This window comes from Trichosurus vulpecula, chromosome 1 (genome assembly GCF_011100635.1).
Source record: "Trichosurus vulpecula isolate mTriVul1 chromosome 1, mTriVul1.pri, whole genome shotgun sequence".
NCBI lineage: Eukaryota > Metazoa > Chordata > Mammalia > Diprotodontia > Phalangeridae > Trichosurus > Trichosurus vulpecula.
The window spans coordinates 469,922,285-469,947,530 of NC_050573.1; the positions used below are offsets into that span (position 1 = coordinate 469,922,285).

Sequence of the window (25,246 nt, forward strand, 5' to 3'; positions counted from 1 at the left end):
AAACATACAAAATATACACCAGTTTTAAGCCACAAAAGTTGAAATTTAACCATTTAAAAGGTACTACAGCTTCCTATACTTTAGAAATCATCTACTCTATTATGCCTCATCTTTTCTAAATTTAGGTTTTAATTCATTCGATTTTCTTTGGGGGAGGGCAGTGGATAGAAGGCCTTGTTAAAGGTGCCAGAGGACATGAAGTTGCTGAAGAAACCATTATCTTGACCATGGAAGAAGAATGGGAATAAGGAGGAAGAACTGCGAGTGAAGAAGGGAAGGAATTTCAATTAAGTTGAAACCTGAGCAATTTACCTATGCCAGGTAAAAAGCTTGGGGGAAGTGAGATCATGAAGGAAAACAACGTATCATCCAGACTCCTTGGATCTTGCTCGCCTCTCTTCTACTCCACCACCCTGCCAAACCAGCCTTTTTCCTGGTCTTACAGTGCTCTGTCTTCTACCTCCCACCTCTGTCCCGACCTTCCCCCTACCTGAACGTGCTCTCTCCTTACCTCTCCTCACAGATGCCATTTCTTCCTTTAAGTTGCAGCTCATGCACCATCTTCGGCATAAAGTCTTTCCTGGTATGTCCAAACTACCTTGTATGCTTTGTATTTGTTAGCTTTATATTTATGCTGTATATATTTTTACATGTCCTTGTTGTCTCCCTTGTCAGAATGTAAGCTCACTGTGAGCAAGGATCCTTTCATTCTTCGTACTTGTATCCTGCCCAGACCCTAGCACACAAACTGGCACACAGTAGGCACTTAATAAATACTTACAGATTGTTGACTGAAATGGATAGTTTGAATTTGGCTAATTCCCATGACACACGGGAAAAAATTTGCTTTTAAAAATCAATTCCCCGTTTGTTGTGCCAAGACTCTGTCATCACAATGAGACTAATATTACTAAAGAGGGAGGAAAAAACACTGACCAGAAGATGAACAATTCCTGAACGGTTCACAAACCTTGATGCAGCTAAGTGGAGCAGTGGCCTTAAAGGTAACTTGTTTAAAATCTTGTTAATCAGATTCCATTCCCAAGCCTAACAAGAAGCTAGATCAAGTGCTGCTCTTCACCTTTGCCTGACACTTCTGCAGATGCCAAGGTCATAAAATTACCTCTAGGCTCCAGGGCCTTAACGTGGCTGCCTAGTCTCTCTCTGTGGCTCAATCCTTATTCAAGGCAATATTCCATAAAGGAGCAAAAAGGAATCTCATTACTTTGGCCTTGCTAACCTCATTACCGCAAAACACCCTCGTATGTGCGGGGTGGGTGTTGAGGAGCAGGGGGGCCTTTCTACAGCTTTCACTCTCCATGGGTGGGAGCTGCTCATCTAAGCCTTCAGGAATCTTTCTGAAAATCAGGAGATTTATTTTTAGGAATCTAAGGAGATAAACCGGGAATGCAGATTTATGTTTGTACCAATTAACTTAGCAATCACAGACCCTCAAGCCACAATATTAACAATATCTAGCTAGACATAAGTGTACGTGTAGAAGATTTGTACCAATAATTATTTCAGGTTGCAGTATAGACCTAAGGAAAAATATGCAAAAGAGACAGCAAATATTTATAATTAAAAGTACCTTCATATAGGCAAATTCCTTCATGGCAGACAAACGGGATAAATAAAGCCATGACATATTATGTCTGTGCTTGTGGTAATCACGTTTGTTTTTCAAATTACGGAATGAAGTCCTTCCTAGTCTGTGAAGCTTTAGTGCAAACTGTTTCTCCTCTTCATTTGCAACAATGTAAATATCTGTAATTCAAAGAGTGAAAAAGTCATTTTTACTACATGCAGAGTAATTTTTCCCCTTGAGTTAAATCAAGTCTAACTTCCCATCATTACTTTATTTCATTTCCTTTTAGGAAAAAATGACATTTCCCAATATAGCTAATTAGAAAGCCTACTGTCCACATTATGTCAATCTATAGCTGGAGGGACAACCTACAGAACTGGTCCTTCAGTACATATATCTAGAAGAGACAACTTTTTGTTGTTCAGTTGCGTCTGACTCTTGATGACCCCATTTGGGGTTTTGGCAAAGATAGTGGAGTGGTTTTCCATTCCTTCTGCAGCTCATTTTACAGATGAGAAACTGAGGCAAATAGGGTTAAGTGACTTGCCCAGGGTCACACAGCTAGTGTATGAGACCAGATCTGAACTCTGGAAGATGAGTCTTCCTGACTCTATACCAAGCACTATCCACTGGGCCACCAAGCTGCCCCTGAAGAGACAATGAGCAACAGGTTTGGCACAAAATCATACAGGCAGAACAGAGTGGGGTGGGGAGCTTTTAAAAAACTGCTCAGAGCCTTTTCTCTCTGGAAAAAAAGGCCTATCATCTTTTGAATGTCAGTTGTCATTGAATACCCATCATCAACCAACAAAAAGTACTATGAGAGAAATAGTATAAAGGATGTCATCAGAGATAGCTATCTATAACTGAAAAAGGTGGGACAGTCATGGAATGAGCCAGATGGGTGACTGACGGTCCTCATGTTTTACTCATAGCCATGCAATGCCGAGAGCACTGCAGTGGTCTTTAAAGTGGGATGCACTGTGAAGAAAACTTTTATTTGTATTTATTATCTTAAATTAAGCTTTATTATAATGCAGATTGACAGCAGTACCTTCAATTAGGTTGAATGTCAGACCATGCCATAGTCATATGTGTCTTGTATGATACATGAGGTTTTCTCGGGGAAGAACAGGGAGTTCCCTAATATGGAGGGACTAAGGATGACCCTCACTTGTTGGTTCATTTTTAGTGAACTGTGATGTATTACAGTTTTCTGTGATCCTACGTAAGTAGATTTATGGATATGATCTCGTTATCTAAACTAACCTTCAAAACAGACAGACGTAATGGCAAGCAGGGTGGACTTTTTGTTGTCTTTCGTTTTGGAGTGCTTCTCAGCACTGAGGCAATAAAGTGCCTTTGAGTCTTGCCTTTGTCTGAATCAAGAGTCACTGATTGTAAACAATATATATGATGTGGTACTAGTGATTAGAGATCATTAGAAATTAAGCTCCAGGGCCCTAAACAGGGTATATATTCTCTGAAGTTAGCATTTCGTTTTGGGGCTCACTCACTGGAAAAGTGTACTTGTGATTTGGCCAGACAAGACTCTCGGTAGCCATTAAAAAGCTGCCCCTCCCCGCCCCTTTGAAAAACTCAGATGTTGGTGCTTCTCTCTCTGGTTAACTATGTATGTGATGTCTTGGTCAGATGGTTAGAAGCCTGTCTGTTGATTTGTGTTATTTTGCTCTGTTTATGTAATTTCTGTTTGTGTTTTCTTCTGAAGTTCAGGGTGCTGGCTTTTTGCCCTGAACTAAGTGAATGATATATGTATGTTTAATTAAAGCTGCTTTCCTTTGAAAAGCAGATCAAAGAGCCTTTGTTAGTAGCCCTCCTGTGTGTTGGTGTTATTGGCCTCACACAGCTACAGTAGTGGCAAGTAACACTGCTATTACAAAATGGCATAGTTGGGCAGGATCTGCAGACTAAAAGGAAAGTATGGGGTTTGGGGGGACTGGGATAGTGGTTGGATGTTTCCTAGTTACTGGGTTGCTCTTTATACTTGTGGTGGCTATGGTTGTGTGGAGCCCCAGGAGAAGCAGCAGCCTGAGGGAAGACAGGCAAGCAACAGTGACAGGAGTGGTTTCCTGGGTACGTACAGCAGGGCCCCTGGGAGATAACCTCTCCTTCTCCCTCCTTATCCCACTAGCACTCCAGAGGAGACAGGTTGGAGCAGCCACTGTGGGAGGAAACAAGCAAAGGCTTGGGGGAGGTGGGGATGGCCAGAGCCAGGGCTTGAGTGGATTAGCCCGGCTCCTGACTGTGCTGGAGTGAGAAATGTTCTGAGATTGTATTATATGTGGAGCTCTGGAGCAGGAGCATAGAACTACCTTCATACAGACTCTGCAGGAGTGGTTGGTGACGTGAGAGAAAAAGCAAGAGAACTGCCTTTGTACAGCCCCAGAAGGTGTGGATGGTGAGGTGAAAGCAAAAGCAGAGAGCTGCCTGAATCGAGATTCAGGCAGAAGCCAGGAGTGGCTGGCTCCTGATGGAGGATGAGGAACTTCCAGAGCTTGGAATTCAGCCCTGGAGCAAGATAAAAACTTTGCAGCAAGGTGCTGAGGGTGCTTTTTTGCTGCCTTCCCTTAGGACAGTTGCTGGAGGGGTGGGGGGGGGTGGGGGGAGAAGGAGAGGTGAGGGTGGAGTTGTCTACGGTGGGTGGGGGGGGGGAAGTGCCTCAGACCCAAGGATCCACCCTTGGCTTTCTTGCCCAGCTGCTCCTCAGGATTTGGAATTGGGGACTGGAGCAGGGTGGGGAGAATATACCCCCAAGAGAACTTTATTTGGACTTTTTTTTATTTGTGTTGGAACTTTGCTCATTAAAGCATGCCAGTACCTGAGGGTGCCAGGAGGAAGCCTGCAATGGCAGTGTGGGGAGCAGGACACACCCTCAACAACTTCACTTGCACACACTGTATTGACTGAAGAGAATATAACTTGCTGCGACCTAGGCGCTGGATGGTGTTTGTATTTTCTGCCACCCCTTAAGGATGTTGTGCTAGGGAAGATTCTGGCCTGGGATTCCTTGCTTGTGTAAATAAGTATTTTAGGGAATGCTACTGAATGATATGTTTTGCTTAAGGATGTTGCTATGAATGTTATGTGTAGTTTATTGAACAATATGGGATTGCAGGGTGTCGTGCCTCTGTTCCAGGATCCATGGCCATTTAGACTGTGGGGCCAAGTATACTGGAAGGGGTGGAGTGCAATGGCAAGTAAAATGGGACTTTTTGTTGTCTTTTGTTTTGGAGTGCTTTTCAGTGCTAGGTCAATCAAGTGCCTTTGAGTCAGTCTTTAATGACCTGCTTAAGTCACGGGAAGGCCTAGGTCACATGGGTTTGAGTCCCAGGGTTGTGATGCCCTCTGACCCTGAAGAAGTGTATATATACTCTGAGGTTAGCATTTTGTTTGGGGCTCACTCATTGGAAGAGTGTCATGTGATTTGACCAGATGAGATTCTGGGTAGCCCTTAAAGAGGCCCCAGGCTTTGAAAAACCCAGATGTTGGTGCTTCTCTCTCTGGTAACTATGTATGCAATGTCTTGGACAGACAGCAACAGCCTGTTTGCCGATTTGTGTTATTTTGCTCCGTTTATATAACTTCTGCTTGTGTTTTCTCTGAAGTTCAGAGTGCTGACTTTTTCCTCTGAACTTAGTGAATGTATATATACGTTTAATTAATGTGAGATTGCAAACCCCTTAAAGTTGCTTTCCTTAGAAAAGCAGATCAAAGAACTTGTGCTAGCAGCCCTCCTGTGTGCTAGTGTTACTGGCCTTACACAGACACAGTAGCAAGCAGGTAGCATTGTTGTTACAAAAACAAACACTGTTGTCAAGAAATCTCTAAGCACAAGTGAATAGGGAAACTGGCAGAGCTAACATTCTATACCTACGAGCAATCGGTCACATCCTGACATTAAAAACAGTGATGAACGAACAATTAAGATCTGACAAGGTGGTCAAAATAAATTAAAAATTATCAAGATTATTTGAAATATGGATTTGTATCAACAATTACTAATGATGACTTCACTCTGTGTGTACCTTGTACCCTGCTTTATTAGCTACGTCTTTAAGGTCCATAAAGTGCTTTATATGTTGGGTTTTTTGTTTGATTCTCATAATTCCACGAGCAAAGTATTATACACTTCAATCTTACAGATAAACTGTGTTTCAGAGGGGTAAAATGATGTCACAACTAGTAAGGATAAAAGGATTGGCTTGTTTTTCTAGTAGTAAGAGCGTGAATTCAATGCACTGAAGACTAGAAATTCCTTCAGTACTATTTTTAGAACAGTTTTTAATGTACATTTTATAACACCATAAGACAGGCCTGGACAACTTGCATCCCACCAAAGGATTTTGGGTGGATTGTAAAAAATGTAGAGGAAAACATGCTATACACTTTTTGTGGGCTTCCCAAAATCCTTTGGTGTGCCCAAGGGCTGCATTTGTGCAGGCCTGCTATAAGACAATGTCTTTCTTTCCTCTTATGATATAAAACTGTTCAAATGAAAATATGGTCCTTGGGTACTCACTCAGCCTGAATATTCTCACCTGACTGTAACTGCTCACTATAAGATTTAAAAGATAATACTTTGGTATCCTGACAAAATTTAAGAGTAATTTTTTCTAAATAAAGAAAAACAAAATGAGTATATTATGTTCGAAGACAATGTACTAGAATACTCACAAATATACTAGAATAGCTTTAACTCGGGAAGACCTCTATGAATTGATGCAGAGTGAAATTAGCAGAACCAGGAGAACAACTTATACAATAGCAATATTGTGAAGACAATCAACTGTGAAATATTTTTTAACTGACACAATGACCCACCACAATTCCAAAGGAGTTATGATAAATTATGCTATTCACCTCCATCAGAGAGCAAAAGGACTCAAGCATATTTTCTTCTTTTTATTTTTTTGGCGGAAGTGGCTAGTGTGGGATTTTATTTTGCATAATTATATATATTTTTAATAGTTTTTTCCCCCTTACCTTCTTTATGGTTGGAGGAGGGAAAAAAATTTGGAAGTGAAAATAAAAAAAAAACAAACCATGAATAGCTTTTAGAGGTTTTTTTTTTATAGGCTTTTAAATCTTGGCTGCTATTGACTATCCGTTTGACCATAAACAAGTAATTTCGTCTTTCTGGGCCAACATTTTCTTCATCTGTAAAATGAAAGGGCAAGACTAGATATGACCTCTAACCCTTATGGCTCTAAGTCTATGGTACTAATTATGAATATCTGGGAAAAAACGTACAACTTAGAAAACTAAAGAAGACTTTCCTTTATTGTCTACATAGATACCACCCTATTTATACACTGCTATATAACATAGCAGAAGAAAGAGAAAAAAGAACAAAGGAAAAGGGAAGCTAATTTAAAAAAAAAAACATTCACCATTTCAGAAAATTACCTGATTCTTTGCCAACTCCCATCTGGTTTCCAACAGAATCAACAACCTGTCTTGAAGAAAGTGCTTTCAAAGCAAGGTAATCATAACCTCCATTTGTTAACCGATACCCTTGGACAGCTGAAAAAAGAAAATTCTTTTTAGTTACATACTTGCTCTATAACCATGTTTGGTAATGTTAGATTCCAATTCTTATTTTCTAATATATGTACTTTTTCCTTGAGTATCTCTTGATAAAGTTTTAACGTTACTGGTTTTTTTCCCTTCTAAACTTAGAAGCTATACTACATACTTGTGGGATATATTCTGTTTACATTAAAAAGCATTACTGACACTGACCTTATAGGCATCTTCCTATCCTCTATATCTACCTGACATTATCACTTAGCAGCTATAATGTATTGTCATATTTTTAGTAACAGCTCAAATTCATACAGGTTTTTCCAGACTTACAAAGCACTTTCCTCACAACTACTGTTATTTTACAAATAAGGAGACTGAGGGACAGTGAACTGAAGTGACTTGCCCAGGGCCACAGTACTGGAGCCCGGATTTAAAACCACATTTTCTGATTTTCATGTGTTTTCTACTATACTACACTGCTGCTCCCATAATATTCCACAATGCTCACACATGAGTTTGTTCATCCATTTTCTATTCAGTTTTGAAATGAAGAACAATGATGCTCTGTCCCCAGATAGTTCTCAAGTTCTGGTAATGGTTCTAGTTTATATTTAAAAAATAGAAATCATTATTTTTACAATTTGCACTGTACTGTCAGTTTGTCTCCCCCAAAGAATTCAATGTGCATTGAAACCATAAGATGAAAGGTTCTACATATATCATTTATCCAACTTTTACAGTTGAGGAAACTGAGGCTAATTGACTTGCCTAAGGTCCTAAGAGGTAGAAAGTAACAGTCACCACTACAGGCCAGGGCTTTGATTTAAATATAGTGCTCTTTCCAGACTGCTGGATTTGAGTGTCTGCTAAATGTATGTAAGGCATGTATGGGAAAGATGAAAGAGAACAAAGACAGTCTCTGCCCTCATGAAGTTTAGCCTAGTAACAGGGATAAAATAATATGTAAATAATTCCTTGTATTGTACAGGCCCTCCCATGTTCCTAATCTACTCTCTCTACCTTAGATTTCCTTTCATAATCATTCTATTTTCTTATACTCACAGAAACCTGACTCTCTTCAGGAGCTCCCTCAACTGCTCTCTCTCCTCTCCAATGCTGGTTGTTCCTTCTCAGACGTTCCTTCTCCCATACACGGAGTCAGAAGGAACCAAAATACACACTGCACTCCTCCCCTGCTGCTTTCAGATTCTCCTCCTTTAAGAATCACTCTATTGGACCATATCACGTACTTTGCTCTTGTTGTCATCTGCCACTTACAGGGTCACTTTCCCACCTTTTTTGAGGAATTCATTCTTTATCTCCACATACTTTTTAAAGTCCCCTTGAATATTCTCAATTCCCATGACCACCAGGGATCTCACCACCACTCTAAACCGTGCACCTCCTGAAATTATCCCTCTCAATCATAATATACTATCCTTGAATTTCTTCCTCTGCTTTTCTGTTCTGAGGACTAGTTTTTTGTCCTCATTCTGACCTCAATTCTACTCCTTGAGGATCTTCTAGTTTTTCACCCTTCCTTTGGACTCCCTTTCTTCTCTTCACAGTAGTTATACTATTAGCTATCCAGTTAAACACAGTCCTACAGCCCCAAATCCCTAGCCAATGATGTTTTTCTGCAGTTTATACCTTAATAATTACCACATCTGGGTAACCCCTCCTCCACTCTAAGCCTCTACAGGAATTCACACAGCTATTCTTACTGAGTTCATAAGGAATTTATGTTACTTAATCTCAATCAAGCCCACACTGTAATCTTTGGGAGATAACATCTGCATTAACTACTTCATGGAATTACACTGAGGATCAAGTAACATAATGTGGTAGAGTCAAAGTGCTATACAAATGTCATTTATTCCAATACTCGTGTTATTTATAGCAGCTGTCACAAACCTTTTCCTAAAGCCCCCAGTACTATTCACCCTGTCTTTCAAAAGATGGCCTCCCTGCCCACTTCGCTGAGAAAACCCAGGCCATTCATTTTAATCTTCCTCTCTCCTACCTTCCACCTCACCAAGCTTCTACATTTTCACCCATCTCTTCTCCTCTGTTCTAATCTCTTAAGAAGTAATCCTTTCTGACATAGCCAACCACACTATGGCTGCCCTTGATTCCCCCTGTTCCTCCAGGAACAGGTCATAATGGTCATTCCCATCACCCTTCCCTTCTTCAATCTCTCCCTTCCTACTACTTATTCCACACTCTTTACAAACATCTGCAGGCTTCTCTCATCCCTAAAACAAATAAGACCCCTGTCATATAGCACCACCCCCTCAAAAGGTCCTCCCCATCTTTATTCCTGTTCAATGTTAAATTCTTAAAGAGTTACTTAGGCTCACTGCCTCTACTTCCTCACTTATTTCACCTTTGTATTCTGGTTTTGACACCATCACTCTACTGAAATTGTGATTTCGAAGCCTAATAGTGATTGCTTGTTTGTTAAATCTGAACTTTTCTTAATCTTTGTCTTCCTTGAGCTACGCTACTTCTGACACTAGATTTGCCTCTTCTTTTCCTCCCTCAGATTGCTTCTCTCCTCTTTTTCCTTCTTAACTGTGGTTAAGTTCCTTTTCTGTTTCTTTCATTGTACTAGCATACATATGCTGGCTACTTCCCAGATGTGTCATGGGCACCTCTCTCTCTATGCTTGCCTCCATGAAGCACTGTATTTTGATTCAGGAAGAACTGAATTCAAATCCTGTCTCATACACTTACTAGCTGTGTGACTCTAGGAAATAACTTAACCTCTATTAGGCTGTTTCCCATCTGTAAAATGGTGATGAAAATAGCACCAAACTCACAGGGCTGCTGTGAGGACATAAAGAGATAATATATGTAAAGTGCTTTGCAAACCTAAAGCACTACATGAATATTACTTATTATCTCATTAGCTCTCACGTTTATGCAGATGATGCCAAATTTCTATATATCCAGTCCCACTTTCTCTCCTGAACTCTAGCATCTCATCTCCAAACGCTTCAAAAATGTAAACTAATATCTCCCCTCAGCTGACATTCCAAAAAAAAAAAACAAAAACAAAAACAAAAAAAACAAACCACAAAACCTTACCATGTACAAATGTGTATAGAGGGTACCACCATCCTTCTAGTCACCTAAATTTACAACCTTGACTTTTCCTCTTTCTCACTCCCATAGCCAATCATTGTTAAGAGTTAGGCTCATATACCTAGAGTAGTCTAGTAGGGTAGCCATAGTTTCTAGAAGGAGCCTCAGTGATAATATAACCCAGGCCTGCACAACCTGTGGGCTGTGGGCCGCTTGTGCAGGCCTGATATATCCTAATCCTCCCATTTTATAGATGAAGAAACCAAAAGCCAGAGTGATCAAGCAATCTACCTAAAGAGACAGATAGGAAATATCAAAGATGGGATTTAAAGCAGGTCTGACACCAAAACAAGCACTCTTTCTCTGTACTATGCTGCTTCCCATGTTGATTATACTTTCCCAACATCTCTTGCTTCTAAAGTCTTCTGACCATTTGCCAGAAAAACCAATCTAGGCCCTCACTGTCTCTCACCTGGACTTTTGTAATAGCTCCATAGTTAGTTTCCCTTCTTTTAGTCTTTTCTGTTTCTAGTCCATTCTCTGTATAGCATCCAAACTAATCTTCCTAAGCCACAATAACCCCCTGGAACACTTCTGAAGCTGGTTTCAACCCATCTTTCTAGGCTTATTTCATATGACTCCTTTTCACACACTTTATTTTCCAGCCAGACTTTTTTTTCAGACTTGACCTTTCATGTATTCACAAAAGGCATCTTCCATGCTTAGAATGCCCTATTTTTTAGGTTCCTTACCTTCCTTTAAAGGTCAGGTTAGCTATCACCTCCTCTAAGAGGCCATCCCTCCTCCTTCCAGATGAAATTCTTTACAAAAGACAAAATACTCCCTCAGTAGCCTGAACATGGGAATTATTTTTTCAATGCAGGTCACCCCTTTCTTCCTTTCGGGGCACAATTAATTTCTGGAAATGATGTTGAAAAGTAGGCCACTAGGTGGACTGAGTATGTGCTGTATTCTCTTTCAAGAGGAGCTACAGAATGAGTGTGCAAATACTGCAAGAAGGGAAATATAGATTTGTACGAGGCAGGTTGAATGACCAGAGAAGAAATGCTTATTAGGATTATGGTAAGGTATGAACAATTTTTTATGCTGACTTCTTGGAAATTTTTCAATATCGCTAGGAAAGTCTTACTATCCGGTGTTTATAATAAATATTTTTTCATATTAAAAAAAACCCAAACACTAAAACCTTTGAAAACAGTCCTAAAATCCCAGAGACTTTAAGCAGATCTTTGGAGATAAATATGAACAATAAAACCATGAAACATTTTTTTTCTAAGTGCTATCTAAATAATGGCAAGAGGCAGCAAGGTATAAATTATATATGTCTCTCTCCACACACACACACATACACACACACACACACACACACACACACACACACACACACACACACACACACACCAAGAGTTACAAACGATAAGAGTTCTGGATTTAAAGTCAGAAAAATCAGGGTTCAAATCTTGCCTTTGACACTAACTAGCTGTGTGATTCTGGGTGAGTCACTTAAATTATATAATGGGTTCCTAGCCTGGGGGTCTAGCGAATTAGCTTTCAAAAAATATCATTAAAAATAACTGGTTCCCTTTGTAATCCTATGCATTTTGTGCATTTTACAGACATAATTCTTAGGAGTTTATAGGCTTTACCAGGCTGCCAAAAGGGTCTACTGACACAAAAAATGTCAAGAATACTTGTCCTATGTTATCTTCCTATGTAAACTCTTGGACTACAGTCAGAAATGGAGGTTGACCCACATCATGGTAAGGAGCTACCCATGTTGAGAAAAATAAGATTCTTTGCATATAAAAAAATCCAAAAAAGCATTTTAATGTTACATAAAATGAACTGTATAATACTTACTTTTAGTTCGTTCATAAGCTAAGAGTTTATGTTTTGCCAGTTCTCTCAAAATCTTATTACAACCACCATGTTTAAGGCTGGCTATGGAGGCGATCAAACTGCAAGGAACTATTTCATGGTTCTTCATGCCCATTTCAACCTGAAGTTAAAAACACAATAAATAACAACATAAATGCAGCTTCTAAAATGATTCTTCTCTTACTCTCAAAACAAACACAAAATGTATTAACTCAGTTTTTTTTTAAAATCTTGTTTTACTTAATGCACTCAAAGCTGAGAAGTATTAAAAAAGGGGCAAGTTTATAAATGATAGAAATTTTGTGACTAAGAACTTTAAAATACAATTTTTTAAATGTCACAAAACAACTCACTACTGCAACAGATGGGTAACTTAACTTCGTATCATGTAAGTCACTTTTAGCCTTATGTCTTTTAATTAAATCTATTTTAGCTAGGTATGGGCTAATATCTTACACCCTTTAGCAAGATAAGGTCAAAACTAATAGAAGACCTAGACATGAAGAGAGATATCATAAGTAAATTAGAGGAGAATGGAACATATTACCTATAAGATTTATGGATAAGAAGAATTCATGAATAAACAAGAGACAGACAGAGAGAGAGAGAGAGAGAGAGAGAGAGAGAGAGAGAGAGAGAGAATATTGTGGATGGTAAAATGGATAATTTTGATGACAAGCAGGAAACCGGGAGAAAAATTTTATAGGCAGCTTCTCAGATAAAGTTCTCACAACTCAAATATAAAAAGAACTTTGTCAATTTATAATACAAGTCTTTCCCCAACTGATAAATGGTCAAAGGACACGAACAGGTAGTTTTTCAATGTAAAAAATTAAAACTATATATAGTAAATATGAAAAAGTTCTCTAAATCATTATTGATTAGAAAAATGCAAATTAAAATAATGTTGAGATATCATCTCACATCTATCAGACTGACTAAAATGATAGAAGGGGAAAATGACAAATGTTGAAAAATTGAGACATTAATACACTATTGGTAGAACTGTGAATTGATGTAATCACTTTGGAGAGCAATCTGGAATTATGTCCAAAGAGTTATAAAAAAATGTATGTTCTTTGACCCAGCAATAGCATATATTAGATCTGTTTCCCAAGGTGATTAGGGAAAAAAAAAAGAACCTCTGTGTTCTAAAATATTTATAGCAGCTCATTGTAGTAGCAAAGGATGGGGAAACTGAAGGCATGCTCATCATTTGGGGAATGGCAGAATAAGTTGTGGTTTATGATTGTGATGGAATACTACTGTGCTGCAAGACATGACAAGCTTAAAAAGACTAGCGTGAAAACATGAAAAGTGAAAACCAGGAGAACCGTTGTATACAGTAAAAGCAATATTGTCTGAAGAGTTACAGTGAATATGAACATTCAAATCAACTAGGAAGGACTTACGAAGGAAGATCTATCTCCAGAAAAAGAAGTGATACATGGGAGTATATATTGCATGGTCCCCATCTGGGGTCTTCTTGGCAAAGATACTAGAGTGTTTTCCCATTTCCTTCTCCAGCTCATTTTGCGGATGAGAAAACTGGGTTAAGTGACTTGCCCAGGGTCACAAGGCTGGTAAGTGTCTCGGATCCGATCTGAACTCAGGAAGATGAGTCTTCCTGGCTCCAGGACCGACACCTAGCTGGGTTATAAAAGAGTGCTTAGACAATGTTAAGTGACCGACGGATTTAACCTCAGTTTCCTCATTTGCCAAATGGGAAGGAAAACAACAGCACCTCTATCTGGCAGGTAACTGTAGTGGAACAAATACGCGTTACGGGCTCCGCAAACCTTTAACTGTTTTATGCAGAAATGCTCGGCCCGGAAGCACCAGGGCCGTCCCGGAGCCCCCGGGGGCCAGCTTCCAGCCCAACCCGCGCCGGGCTCGCGTGGCCCCCGCCCTGCCCCCGCCCGCACCCCGCAGGACACTGCCCAGCCGGCCCTTGGAAGGCCGGGCTCGCGGCTCTCCGGGATCCGGGCGGCCACAAGCGCCCGCCCGGTTTACCGGGACACTCCGTCCCGGTGGATTCGCTCCCTTCCTCCAGCCGGCTCGGATCCTCGGCCTGCGCCCAGGTCTCGCCCGATGGAGGAAGACAGAGAAGCCGCGGCCGCTGGGCTGGGGTCGGGACATGTTGGAGACGGCGCACCCCGGCTCTTACCGCGGTCAGAACCCTGAAGTCGTCCCGCGTCAGGTAGCGCAGCTTGGCCACATTCACCTTCCCCATGGCTGCTCAGGGAGACAACCAGCGAAAGAATGCCCTCAGCGCGCGTGCGCAAGCGAGGAGACGGAGGCTCAGGCGCATGCGTCCTTTGGCTGCCAGGTCCTTGTCGACATATAAAACCCCAAGATTTCCCTTTCGAATAAAAAAATAAGCAATCTTCTTTATTTCGGATAGCAGCCAGGAGAGCAATGTTAGTGTTTGTCACGGTGAATAAAAGAAGCGTAATTTAATCCGTGGATGTGGAAAGGTGCTCTTTCTGGGAGGTTTCTTTTTTTTAATCTGCCAGGGTTGGCTACCTAGGTGAAGCGTCCTGCCTGGACGGGCCCGGGAGATTGACTAGTGGTGGGCGTAGCAGTTTCTTACCGGTTAGCTTCAATTGCTGCCGCCTGGCACCGTGGTCTCCTAAAGAGGCTGAGAGAGAGAAACACGAGGCTGAGGGATTTAGACTCGGAGAAGCTAAAGGTAAATAAGTGCATAATAAAATAAAATCAATTTGACCTGGAGGAGAAGTCGAGGCCGCCGGTAGCGCCTGCTGGAATAAACTGCTGGTCAGAGTGGTTTAGACGCACCTTTGTGTACTGGAAAGGGGTGGATTTGGGAGTCCTAATTGGAATCCTGGAGGTGACATTTACCAACTGTTGCGTGCTTTGGGCTTATTGTGTCACCTCCCTCAGCCCGACTCTGATCCCCATCTGTAAAATAGGGATCAGAACCCCTTCTGTTGCGAAAGAGTTGCAAATTGTGAAGTTTAAAACACAATGTAAAGGCGAGTTTGCTAGTGGATCTGCATGGAGTAGCTCTGGGTGGCTGGATCTGGAGTCCAGATGACCTGATTTCAATCAAACACCTACCACCTAGGTGACTCAGGGCAAGTTGTTTAACCTCTCTATACCTCCTGTTCCTTCTCTGTAAAAGGAAGGAGTGGGGTGGATTCCATAATTTTTTAAGATCCCTTCCAGCTCTGAATTAAGATCCAGTGGTCCAAGTTTATTTGTGCTTGAGGGTGAGAGGCAGCTGTGATTGTCACCATGTATGAATAGGTGAGCAATAAACATAGTTTTGTGGCTGATGTTGCTTTGGCTTCTTTGATTTTTAACATAACCATGGTTGCCTCCTTGTTAGAGTGCCATTAAATTAGGAGGTCTTTCCATTGGATTGTGAACTCCTTGAGGGCAGGGATAGATAGCCTTTTGCCTCTTTTTGTATCTATTTGTATCCCCTTTACTTAGTGCATAGCAATTAGTGGGAAAATGATGCCTAAAAATCAAACCAAAAAGAAAAAAAACACTCATTGGAGAGTATTAATACTGAATTACCACATAATCATTCATTGTTGTCAAAGGCAGGAATTTAAATGTTAGGGAAAACTGGTCAGATTTCCTTCACCTTAAAACTTCTCCAACTCACCTAAGTAACCCTCATTCATATCACTGCAGTGTGCTGCTGAAATTTGGGTGGTAAGAAGTTAAGGCAAACAAGCATAAACTATTCTTTATAGGAATGTGTCAGTGAAAGGGAAGAAAGCTATAGAGAATGGGCAGGATCAAGTGAAAGGTTTGGGGAAAGGGAGCGTTGTTTACATTGAAGTTAGTGAATCTTGAGGTAATTGTTGATTTAGTTTAGAGGATTTTGTAAAGTTCTTCATAGAATTTTTCTACATATTTATCCTTTGTAATTAATATTCGTGTTTGAGTTTCAATGATCTTTATGGTGGTCTTTTTGCTTAAGCTTATTCTGAGCACTGCTTTGTGGGATGGCCAAGTTGTTACCTTGGGAGCAATATGAAACTAAATCCTCTAGGGCCTTGTTTATCTTGCTAGGAAGAACTTTGATATCATTTATCACTAGGATTATATTTTAAGTTTTTCCACATTAGTAGGTTTATCCTGTTGTGTTCTCTGGCCTAGCCTTTGAGAACCTAAGTCACTTTCATGTCAAGATGAGGCACGAGAGTTGGATTTCTGTGGATAATGATTTGAATTAATAGAATTATTCTCCAAATACTAGTAACATGTGGTTTCATTCCCTGCCATCATCTCAAGCTCTCATCAGGTATCTCTCCTTCCTTTTACTACCAAAAGCCTAGAAAGAATTATCTGCATTCTCTGTCCCTACTTTGTCACCATTTATTCACCTTTCAATTTGCAATCTGACTTCTGATGCAACCACTGGACTGAAACTGTTCTCAAAAAAGATCATCAGTCTCTCTTTATTGTTAAAATTACATAATTTTTTCTTAATCCTCATTTTCTTTGTTCTATAAATTTATATGATTGAATCTCAACTGGGCCCTTGGTACTATCTTGTTTCCCTTAGTGGCTGTTCCAAACCTTTTCTTTTCTCCTCAAGCCTGCAGCATCAGCCAAAGGCTCTTATTAGTAGATGTCTTTACCTCTAACTTTACTGAGAAAATCAAGTACTGAACTTTTTAGCAGATAGTTTATTAGCATGGTGGATAGAATACTGGACTTGGAGTCATGAAGACCTGAGTTCAAATTCTGTCTTTAACACTTAGCTGTGTGATCCTGGGGAAGACATTTAACTTCTTTCTCTCCGCACTATAATCAGCCTTCATCCAGCCACTAAAGTGATTCTTTTAAAGTTCAAGACCAATAATGTCACATAGAACCTTCTTCCCCAACTCGGTAAACCCAGTGGCTTCCTATTGCTTCTAAGATCAAATATAAAGTGTTCTCTTTCGTATTCAAAGCCTTTATTTACCTACAGGTGTCCCTAAAGTCTGGACACATAGGCAAAAATGCATATTTTGAAATATTTGGAATTTTAACAGACCTTAGCTCCCTTGACTTCTTTTTCTGGGGTATGCTAAAGAAGAAGGTGTACTCAATGAAAATCACAGATGCAACACACTTGATTGAAGCATAAAGAGTGAATGTGCCAAAATTGATGGCAATGTGGAATTACTGCATCGAGTTCACGTGAATCTTGCAAAGAGCATCAACCTTTGCATCACAAATGATGGAAATCATATTGAAAATGTTATTTGTTAATATTCCGATTAAATAAAATGTTGTTGAAAATTTCATTTATTTCATTTCTTGAAAATATTCATTTTTGCCTATGTGTCCAGACTTTAGGAACACCGTGTAGCTCCCTCCTACATTTCTAGTCTTCTTACACCTTAATTCCCTACTTGTATTCTTCATTCCAGTGACACTGGCATCCTGGCTGTTCCAAGAACAGGACACTGCTTCTCTTGGCTCTGGGCATTCTCTCTGGCTGTCCCCCACCATTTCAGGAATGCTTTCCCTTTTCCGTTCCATCTACTGACCTCCCTAGCTTCATTTAAGTCTCAACTAAAATCCTACCCTCTACAGAAAGCCTTTCCCAAGCCCTCTTAATTCCAGTGCCTTCCTTCTGTTAATTATCTCCTCTTTCCCCTGTATATAACTTGCTTTGTATATAGCTATTGGAAACTTTGTATAGATTATAAGCTCCTCAAGGAGCAGGGACTATCTTTTGCCTCTTTTTGTTTCTTCAGAGCCTAGTACAGTGCCTGGCACATAATAGACATTTAATAAGTATGTATTGCCTGATTGACTTAGTCTCTGCCTCAGTTTCCTCAACAATAAAATATGTAAATATAAACTATAATAATATAAATAAATATATAACCTGTGCAATATATTATCTACACAGGCTATAAATAACACCCACCTCCCAGGGTTATTGTGAGAATGAAAGGAGAGAATATTTGTAAAGTGCTTAGCACAGTCCTGGCACACAATAGGTACTATATACATACTATCTACTATTATGATTATAATTTTCCACCTATTTGTTTAAGTGTATTCACCAGTAAAATGTAAAGTCTGTGAGAGTGGGGACATTTTAATTTTTGTTTTCTTTTTCCAAGTATCTTAAGTTTAATAAATGTTTGTTGAACACCTTCCTAAGAGCTTCTTGCCTTTCTTCCCCTCTCCAACTGATCTTTTATACAGTTGCCAAAAGAATCTTCTTATGGCACAGCTCTGTGTCACTCCTTACTGAAGAACTTTTAGTAGCTCCCTTTTGCTTCTATATTAACTACCAGTTCCTCAGGCTGCTATTCCATAATCTCTGGCCTACCTTTTCCAGCCTTATTTTGCATTATTTTCCTTCACAAACTCTTCTTGACAGACTGGATTGCTAGGTATTTTCTGAACTCAACATTGTGCCTCCATACATTGCCACAGGTTCTCTTCCATGCCTGGAAGATATAATCCAGCCCTAATTCTCTTCTTCCATTAATGCTCAACTCTGGAAAATCTTCACTTATTTCCCACCTGAAGGTATTCATTCCTAGACTACTTTAATCTTTGCTTTGCCTTCTTCAATACTGACCTTTCATCATACTTATCTGTATACATGCTTTATCCTCCAAAGATACCATGATCTCTATGAGGGCAACGATTGTTTCATTTTTGTCTTTATCTCTCTGGTGCTTAGCATGATGCCCTATATTAGATGCCATATATTGAATGCTTATTATACAAGGGATATCAAATGTACTAAGGTATTTGAAAATATGCCTCTACTGTAGCACATATTTGACTCATCTTCCTTCTCTCCTCCCCCTCTGCTTCTTTCGTTTGTTGCCTACCTAGGCAGAATTCTCATTACATAACTAGGAATGCGACTCTGGAATGTAGAAGAATGTTAAGGGGTCCTCTGAACTTATCTTTTTGAGTTGTCATATTTTCCAGAAGCACTGGACTCTAAATGTGCCAAGGACGACCCCCTCTTCCCCTACCAGCTTACATAATGTGTTGTTTGCATCCCTGGGAGTCAAGACAGTCAGTGTGTGCTAGGCTAAGAAATTGCATCTGCAGCTAGTACACATGTAGATAATAAACAGACCATTCTATCTTCATAGTCTAGCAGTTCCCAAAGGAAGAGAATATGGCTTTTGATGTCGACTTGCTCCTCCCCTTTGGGAGGGGTTTTGCCCAATTCCCACCTGCACTTTACCTTCCTCACTCCCCAACAGCCCACCCATACCATGCCACACCCCTTTAGGTGGAGAGTTGTGTTTCCTCCTCCTTCCTTTGTGGTACTGTTATAAATAAGCAACCTACTGTGAACTCTGGGTTCCACATGCATGTTCATTTGTCTTGTAATAAACCTAGTTTTCATATACGTTTTGTGAGGTTGTGATTGCCTGTTCACAGGAGGCAGGCAATGAGATCTAAGGAGGAAAGAATCTAGAGATGCAGTTGAAAGGCATTTGCTTCTTTCGCCACATCTCTCCTTGTGACTGCTTAATTTCTTCTTTACTTCTCCCTTCTTTTTCCTTACCCAGCTCCATTTCTTCTGCACCCTTTTTTAAACCTCCCTTTGTTTGCTTTTTATGTTTTTCCTTCTCATTTCAGAATTTTATTTTCTTTCCTTTTCTTAGTCTTTCCTAAACTTCCTCTTAGTATGCCTCTACTATTTTAGGGTAATTTGTATGATGTGAAAATTTCTGAATATAAATAGAATTATAAAATGTGCTATACTGGAATTTAGCACTAAAGTTTGGCTAAATGATTATATGGCATTTTTCTCAATATGGACTTAATGTATAGTTTCATACTGAAGTGTATGGTACACCCTCTCTTTCTCTCTGTATGTATATATACATACATATATATATATATATATCAATCAGTGGATTATTAAGTATTGTCCATCTCTATAAAGGTAAAGGATTGTCCTGTGACAATCACGGGGTGGGGGTGGGGTCTCCCTCTCAGTCATTGCTGTCAAGATTTTTGCCAGAGTCTTCTTTAATAGGCTGATCTTTCACCTAGAAGATGGTCATCTACCTGAGAGCCAGGGTGGCTTCGGAAAGGGCTGAGGAATGATGTGGTGTTTGCTTCTGAACAACTCCAAATGCCAGGAGCAGAACAGAGGTCTGTATACAGTGTTTGTTGATCTGACCAAGGCCTTTGATACTGTGAGTCCTGAGGGCAATTTTGGTTGCCTAGAGAAGTTCATCACTATTGTACATCAGTTTCATGACACATGCTTGCCTGGGTTCTAGATAATGGATGATGCTCTCATGCTTTCCCAGTCACCAACGGAGTGAAGCAAGACTGTGCCCTTGCTCCCATGCTTTTTAGCATGATGTTTTCAGCAGTGTTGTCAGGTGTCTTCAGTGATGATGAAAAATTTTATCAGAGTCAACTATTGCACTAATAATAAATTATTTAACTTGAAAAGGCTACAAGCCAGTTCTAAAGTGGAAAGAGAGCTGGTGTGCTACTTTTTGTTCACAGATGATTGTGCAACTCAAAGCAGCCTCTGAAGCTGAGATGCAACAAAGTATGGGTTGATGCTCTGCTACTTGTGTTAATTTTGGCCCAACAATCAACACCAAGAAAACAGTTTCTCCACCAGCCAGCACAACATCCATATGTGAAGCCATCGATTACAGCAAGTGGAGAAGTTTTGAATACTGTGGAAAAGTTAACTTATCTTGGCAGTATACTTTCCAGAGATGTGTACATTTAAAATGAGATTGATGCAAGCATTGCCAGAGCCAGCTCAGTGTTTGGGATGCTCTGAAAGAATGTGCAGGAGAGAAGAGGTATTAAACTGACTACCAAACTGAAAGTCTGCAGAGCTGTTGTGCTGATGTCATTGTCGTATGCCTGTGAAACCTGGACAGTCTACCAGTACCATGCCAGGAAGCTGAATCGCTTCCATTTGAATTGTCTTAGGAAGAGTTTGAAGATCATCTGGCAAGATAAGGTACCTGATACTGAGGTCCTTTCTTGAACTAAATTGCAAAATATTCAAACTGTATTCAAACAAACAAACAAACTGAGTTGTGTAGAGAGTACAACTCAGATGGACTAGCCATGTTGTTTGAATGCCAAAAGTAGTCTTGCGTATTTTACAGAGAGTTCAAACAAGGAAGATGCTCATATGATGCTTAGAAGAAGTGATACAAGGATGCTCTCAAGGTCTCTCTGAAGAACTCTGGAACTGTGACATGGGAGACACTGGCAACAGATCACCCAGCATGGCATGCCCACATCAAAGAAGATGCTGTTCTCTATGAGCAAAGCTGAATTGCAGTAGTTTAGAAGAAATGTGAGATGTGCAAATTTAGAGGCATCACTGCTCCAAATGCTCATATGGACTATTTTTGCCTGACCTGTGGTAGAGCCTTCTGATCTCGTATAGGTCTGTCTTGACCCCAGCATAGTGATATCATTTTGGTCCTCTTTGAGAATGAAGGACAACAATCAACCATATATTCGTCAATGGATCACTAAGCACTTATTAAATGCCTACCGTCTGCTACCACGGTGCTAGGCACTGGGGATACAAAGACAAAAAAGGAAAGAATCCCTTTTTTCAAGGACCTTACAGTCCATTGTGGGAGTCTGTACACACACATAGACACATATGTACGTATTTGTATATATGATACATCTGTCATATGTTTATTCAGTTGTTTAGTTGTGTCTGACTTTTTGTGACCCTGTGGACCATAGCATGCCAGTATTGCCCAGGGGGTTTTCTTTGCAAAGATATTGGAGTGTCTTGCCATTTCTTTCTTCAGTATATTAAGGCGAACAGAAGTTAAGTTACATGCCTAGAGTCACACAGCTTGTAAATATCTGAGGCTGGATTTGAAATCAGGTCTTTCTGACTCCAGGCCCAGTGCTCTATCTACTGAGCCACTTAACTGCCTCTTTTTTAAACCAACAGCACTTGGTATTCCTAGGCTGTCTAGTGTATGGGGTAGTCAGGGAGGGCATATACTTTTGGTGTGGGGGCTGCTGAGCCCTTTGACCCAATGATCCAACTAATAGACATCGACCCCAAATAGGCCAAAGATAAAAAAAAAACCCAACGGTCCCATAAATACCAAACTATGCATAGCAGTGCTTTTTCCAGAGCAGCACAGAAAGTAGATACCCATCAGTATGGGAATGGCTGAACACATGGTGGTATATGTATATGGGGGTGTATGGAATGTTTAAGGAGCACTAGCACCTCTGTGTTGAGGACTTGCCGAGCCCGTTTTAGGGCTGCTCACCCACCTCTGGTGTCTGCCGGCCACCCAGCTCTCACCCGTAGCTCCAAGAAGTTGTAGCATGTGTAGTGGCCCCACTCTAGTAAAATTGCCTTGGCAGATGGGCTAGACCAGGTTGAGGGTAACCAAGTTGAAGGTAACCTACAGGCCTCAGATTCCTCAGTGAGTTAGTGGGGTGTCTATCTCAAGCATGTAAAGACTTCCCTGGAAAAATAGGTAGATGGTAACATTTTTTTTCAATGGGCCGTGAAAGCAGCAGAAGCAGGTGCTATGGAGCCCTTAGAGCTTGGTCAGACACTGAAGATGCCAAGGTCATCCACTGCATCCAGAACCATTTCCAGTTGTCCTGACTTTTGTCTTGCCACAGAATTTTGATGACGCTGGAAGAGAGAGGCTGATGCCTTCACACAGCTCTGCCTCAGTTAATAACAATTACTCTTGAGTCAAAAGGCATCACCCGTACCATTTTACTGTTTCGTTATTTTGCTATCCAATAATTTTACAATTTTGTCATTTTATTATTTCACTATTCAATTATTTTACTATTTTATTCTTTATTATTTTACTATGTTATTATTCTACTATTTTGTTATCTTACTGTTTTACCTACCTCAAAGTGTTGTGGCAGTGTGTTAGTGATGAAGCAGCAGATATGGATACACTGGGCCCTGTAGTCACAATCCTGCACCTAGGTGACTCAGGTCTCTGGGATGAAGCAGCAGTGGTATTCTGGATCCTCCTAGGTCTTAGGGACTTCACTACTCACCTCCTGGCATGAGGAGGGGGCTAGAAAAAAATGCCTTAAAAATTGGCTGACTGTGGCAAGTAGGGATCATACCCTGTGGTCAAAACACAAAAACATGTACAAAACTTTTGTGATGATGATTCTGCTCACCATTGGTACATGGAATGTGGGTACACTTCCAGACAGCAAGAAATCCAGCACACCTGAAAGATGAACAGGCCTTGTTGTGAGAGAACTCAGCAGGTATAGCATCCACATAGCAGCTCTGAGTGAAGCAAGGCTGGCAAATGAAGGCCAGCTTACTGATGTCAGAACTAGCTGGAAACACATTTTTCTAGAGTGGCCACAGTGAGGAGGATCACTGGGTATGTTTTGTGATCAAATCTAATCTAGTTAACAAGTTTCTATGCCTCGCCAAAGGAGTGAATGACAGGCTCATGACAAGGCTATTGCCACTTGCAGGAAAGTACCACATGACTATCACCAGTGCATATGTTCCCACCATGACAAACCCTGATGAAGTCAAAGAAAGATTTTATGAAGAGCTGGAGACCCTCATTTTCAATATGCCGCAAGAGGACAAGCTTGTAATTCTGGGTGATTTAGGAGCAGGCACAGACTATCAGATGTGGCAGGGAGTCTTTGGGAACAGTGGAGTCAGAAACAGTGTCATTTCGTTCCATTCTTGAACCTAAACTTCCAGGAAACTGGCCTGAGTCAGGCTTTTGCTGGATCTGAACAATGTGTCTCGTCAGAGCTGTGTGTCAGACTTTAGGTACCCTGAGTCAATGGGACTTTTATACTTAGGCTACCAGGAGACTGTATGTTAGTCAATGGTTCTAGCCTTAGTTTCCTGAATCAATTAAATCTCAGCAGTTTCATTGCTTTTTCAGGGAAAAACTAATCTAACCTACATGTCTGGAGCCTTAGAAGATACTGTTCTTACTATATATCCTGTTGACTCTTCCAAGGCTTAATAGAGAGTTAAAAGTGGTGAAAAAATTCATCACCCTTTGCCCAGTCTGGTTACAAACTTCACTGAATATAATATAGACAGAGTGATGAACAACAACAGTAGGTATTTCCCAGCTGACAGATTGTGAAAGTTGGAACAGCAACACCTACATCACACATGGGGTTCCCCCAAAAGCTACCCAAGGTTCAAGCTTTTCAAAAACATGTCTCAAGAGACTCATTTCCCTTTCTCTCTGCCCCCATATACTTTTTTTTTGTTAAAGGATAGAGGACCCAACTGGTTCAGAGCAAAGCATTTAATGAAATTGAATAATAAAGTAATATGAGAACATTCCTGCCACAAACTTAGGAAACATTTTTTCTGCAGATACATACATCATTGGTAGGAGGAGTAGCTATGTGTAGGGATCGTGCTTGTAGGGGGAAACTCATGCTTCCATGCTATAGGGTGGATGATATTTTCTTGTAATGCCGCTGTATTGGTCCTTCGGTTTGCACTCTGCTGGGCAGTGCTCTTTCTTGGACTCATATCTGGTTGTCAAGTTATGTCTGTGCTAATCTTCGCCTCTTTCGCCTGGGTTCTTTGTTCTGCTTCTCCTGGTCATATCACACCTGTGGTCTTATAGGTTGCTGCTTATTATAAGCTTTTGGTGTTCATCTCATTAGGGTCATCTGCCACCCATCTCAGCTCCTGTCTGTTAGGCTGTGGTAGAGAACTCATTCCTAATATGGATAGACTGAGAACTCTTTAGTCATATTGGCCATGGCCATCACACCCAGCTAACCAAAGCCAGGCAGAATATTTCTAGGCTAATAGTAAGTCTTTTCTTTTAACACCATGTGTCTGGGGCTGAGTTGTTGCCCTTTGTATCAGACAGCTGTCTGAATTAGGATTCTAAATTCTAAAGATCTCTGGTTTGGCAGGCAAACAAATTTGATCCAGAACAAAGTCTAAGCAAAGAAGATAACCGTCACTGTTCTCTTTCCACCTAGCCAACATTCTTGCTTCTATTTGCTACATGTCAGCTGCGAAATCCCTTAGCTTCAATATTATATTTTGTCCACAGAAAAATCTTGCTGACCTTTTGCATGCTTTCTGTATCAAACCTACCATGCTTTACCAGTTTGAGAGTGTCTTTTAGG

General features: G+C 40.5%; 2 protein-coding genes across 2 annotated transcripts in view; one reads left to right on the plus strand and one right to left on the minus strand.

Annotated features, from left to right (window-relative positions):
* Positions 1–14,404, minus strand: part of RIOK2 (RIO kinase 2) — a 32,837-nt gene extending 18,433 nt beyond the window's left edge. Inside the window, exons 1-4 of the mRNA XM_036768241.1 lie at positions 14,289–14,404; positions 12,104–12,242; positions 7,016–7,132; positions 1,592–1,767 (exon numbers count right to left, since the gene is read on the minus strand). Coding sequence (XP_036624136.1) covers positions 1,592–1,767; positions 7,016–7,132; positions 12,104–12,242; positions 14,289–14,354 — 498 coding nt within the window. The 5' untranslated portion in view covers positions 14,355–14,404. The remainder of the gene's footprint in view (positions 1–1,591; positions 1,768–7,015; positions 7,133–12,103; positions 12,243–14,288) is intronic.
* A 245-nt stretch (positions 14,405–14,649) lies between these two features.
* The window catches only part of LOC118845550, a 232,990-nt gene continuing 222,393 nt past the window's right edge, over positions 14,650–25,246 (plus strand). The window contains exon 1 of the mRNA XM_036753508.1: positions 14,650–14,813. The gene's annotated coding sequence lies outside the window, so the exon portion shown is untranslated. The remainder of the gene's footprint in view (positions 14,814–25,246) is intronic.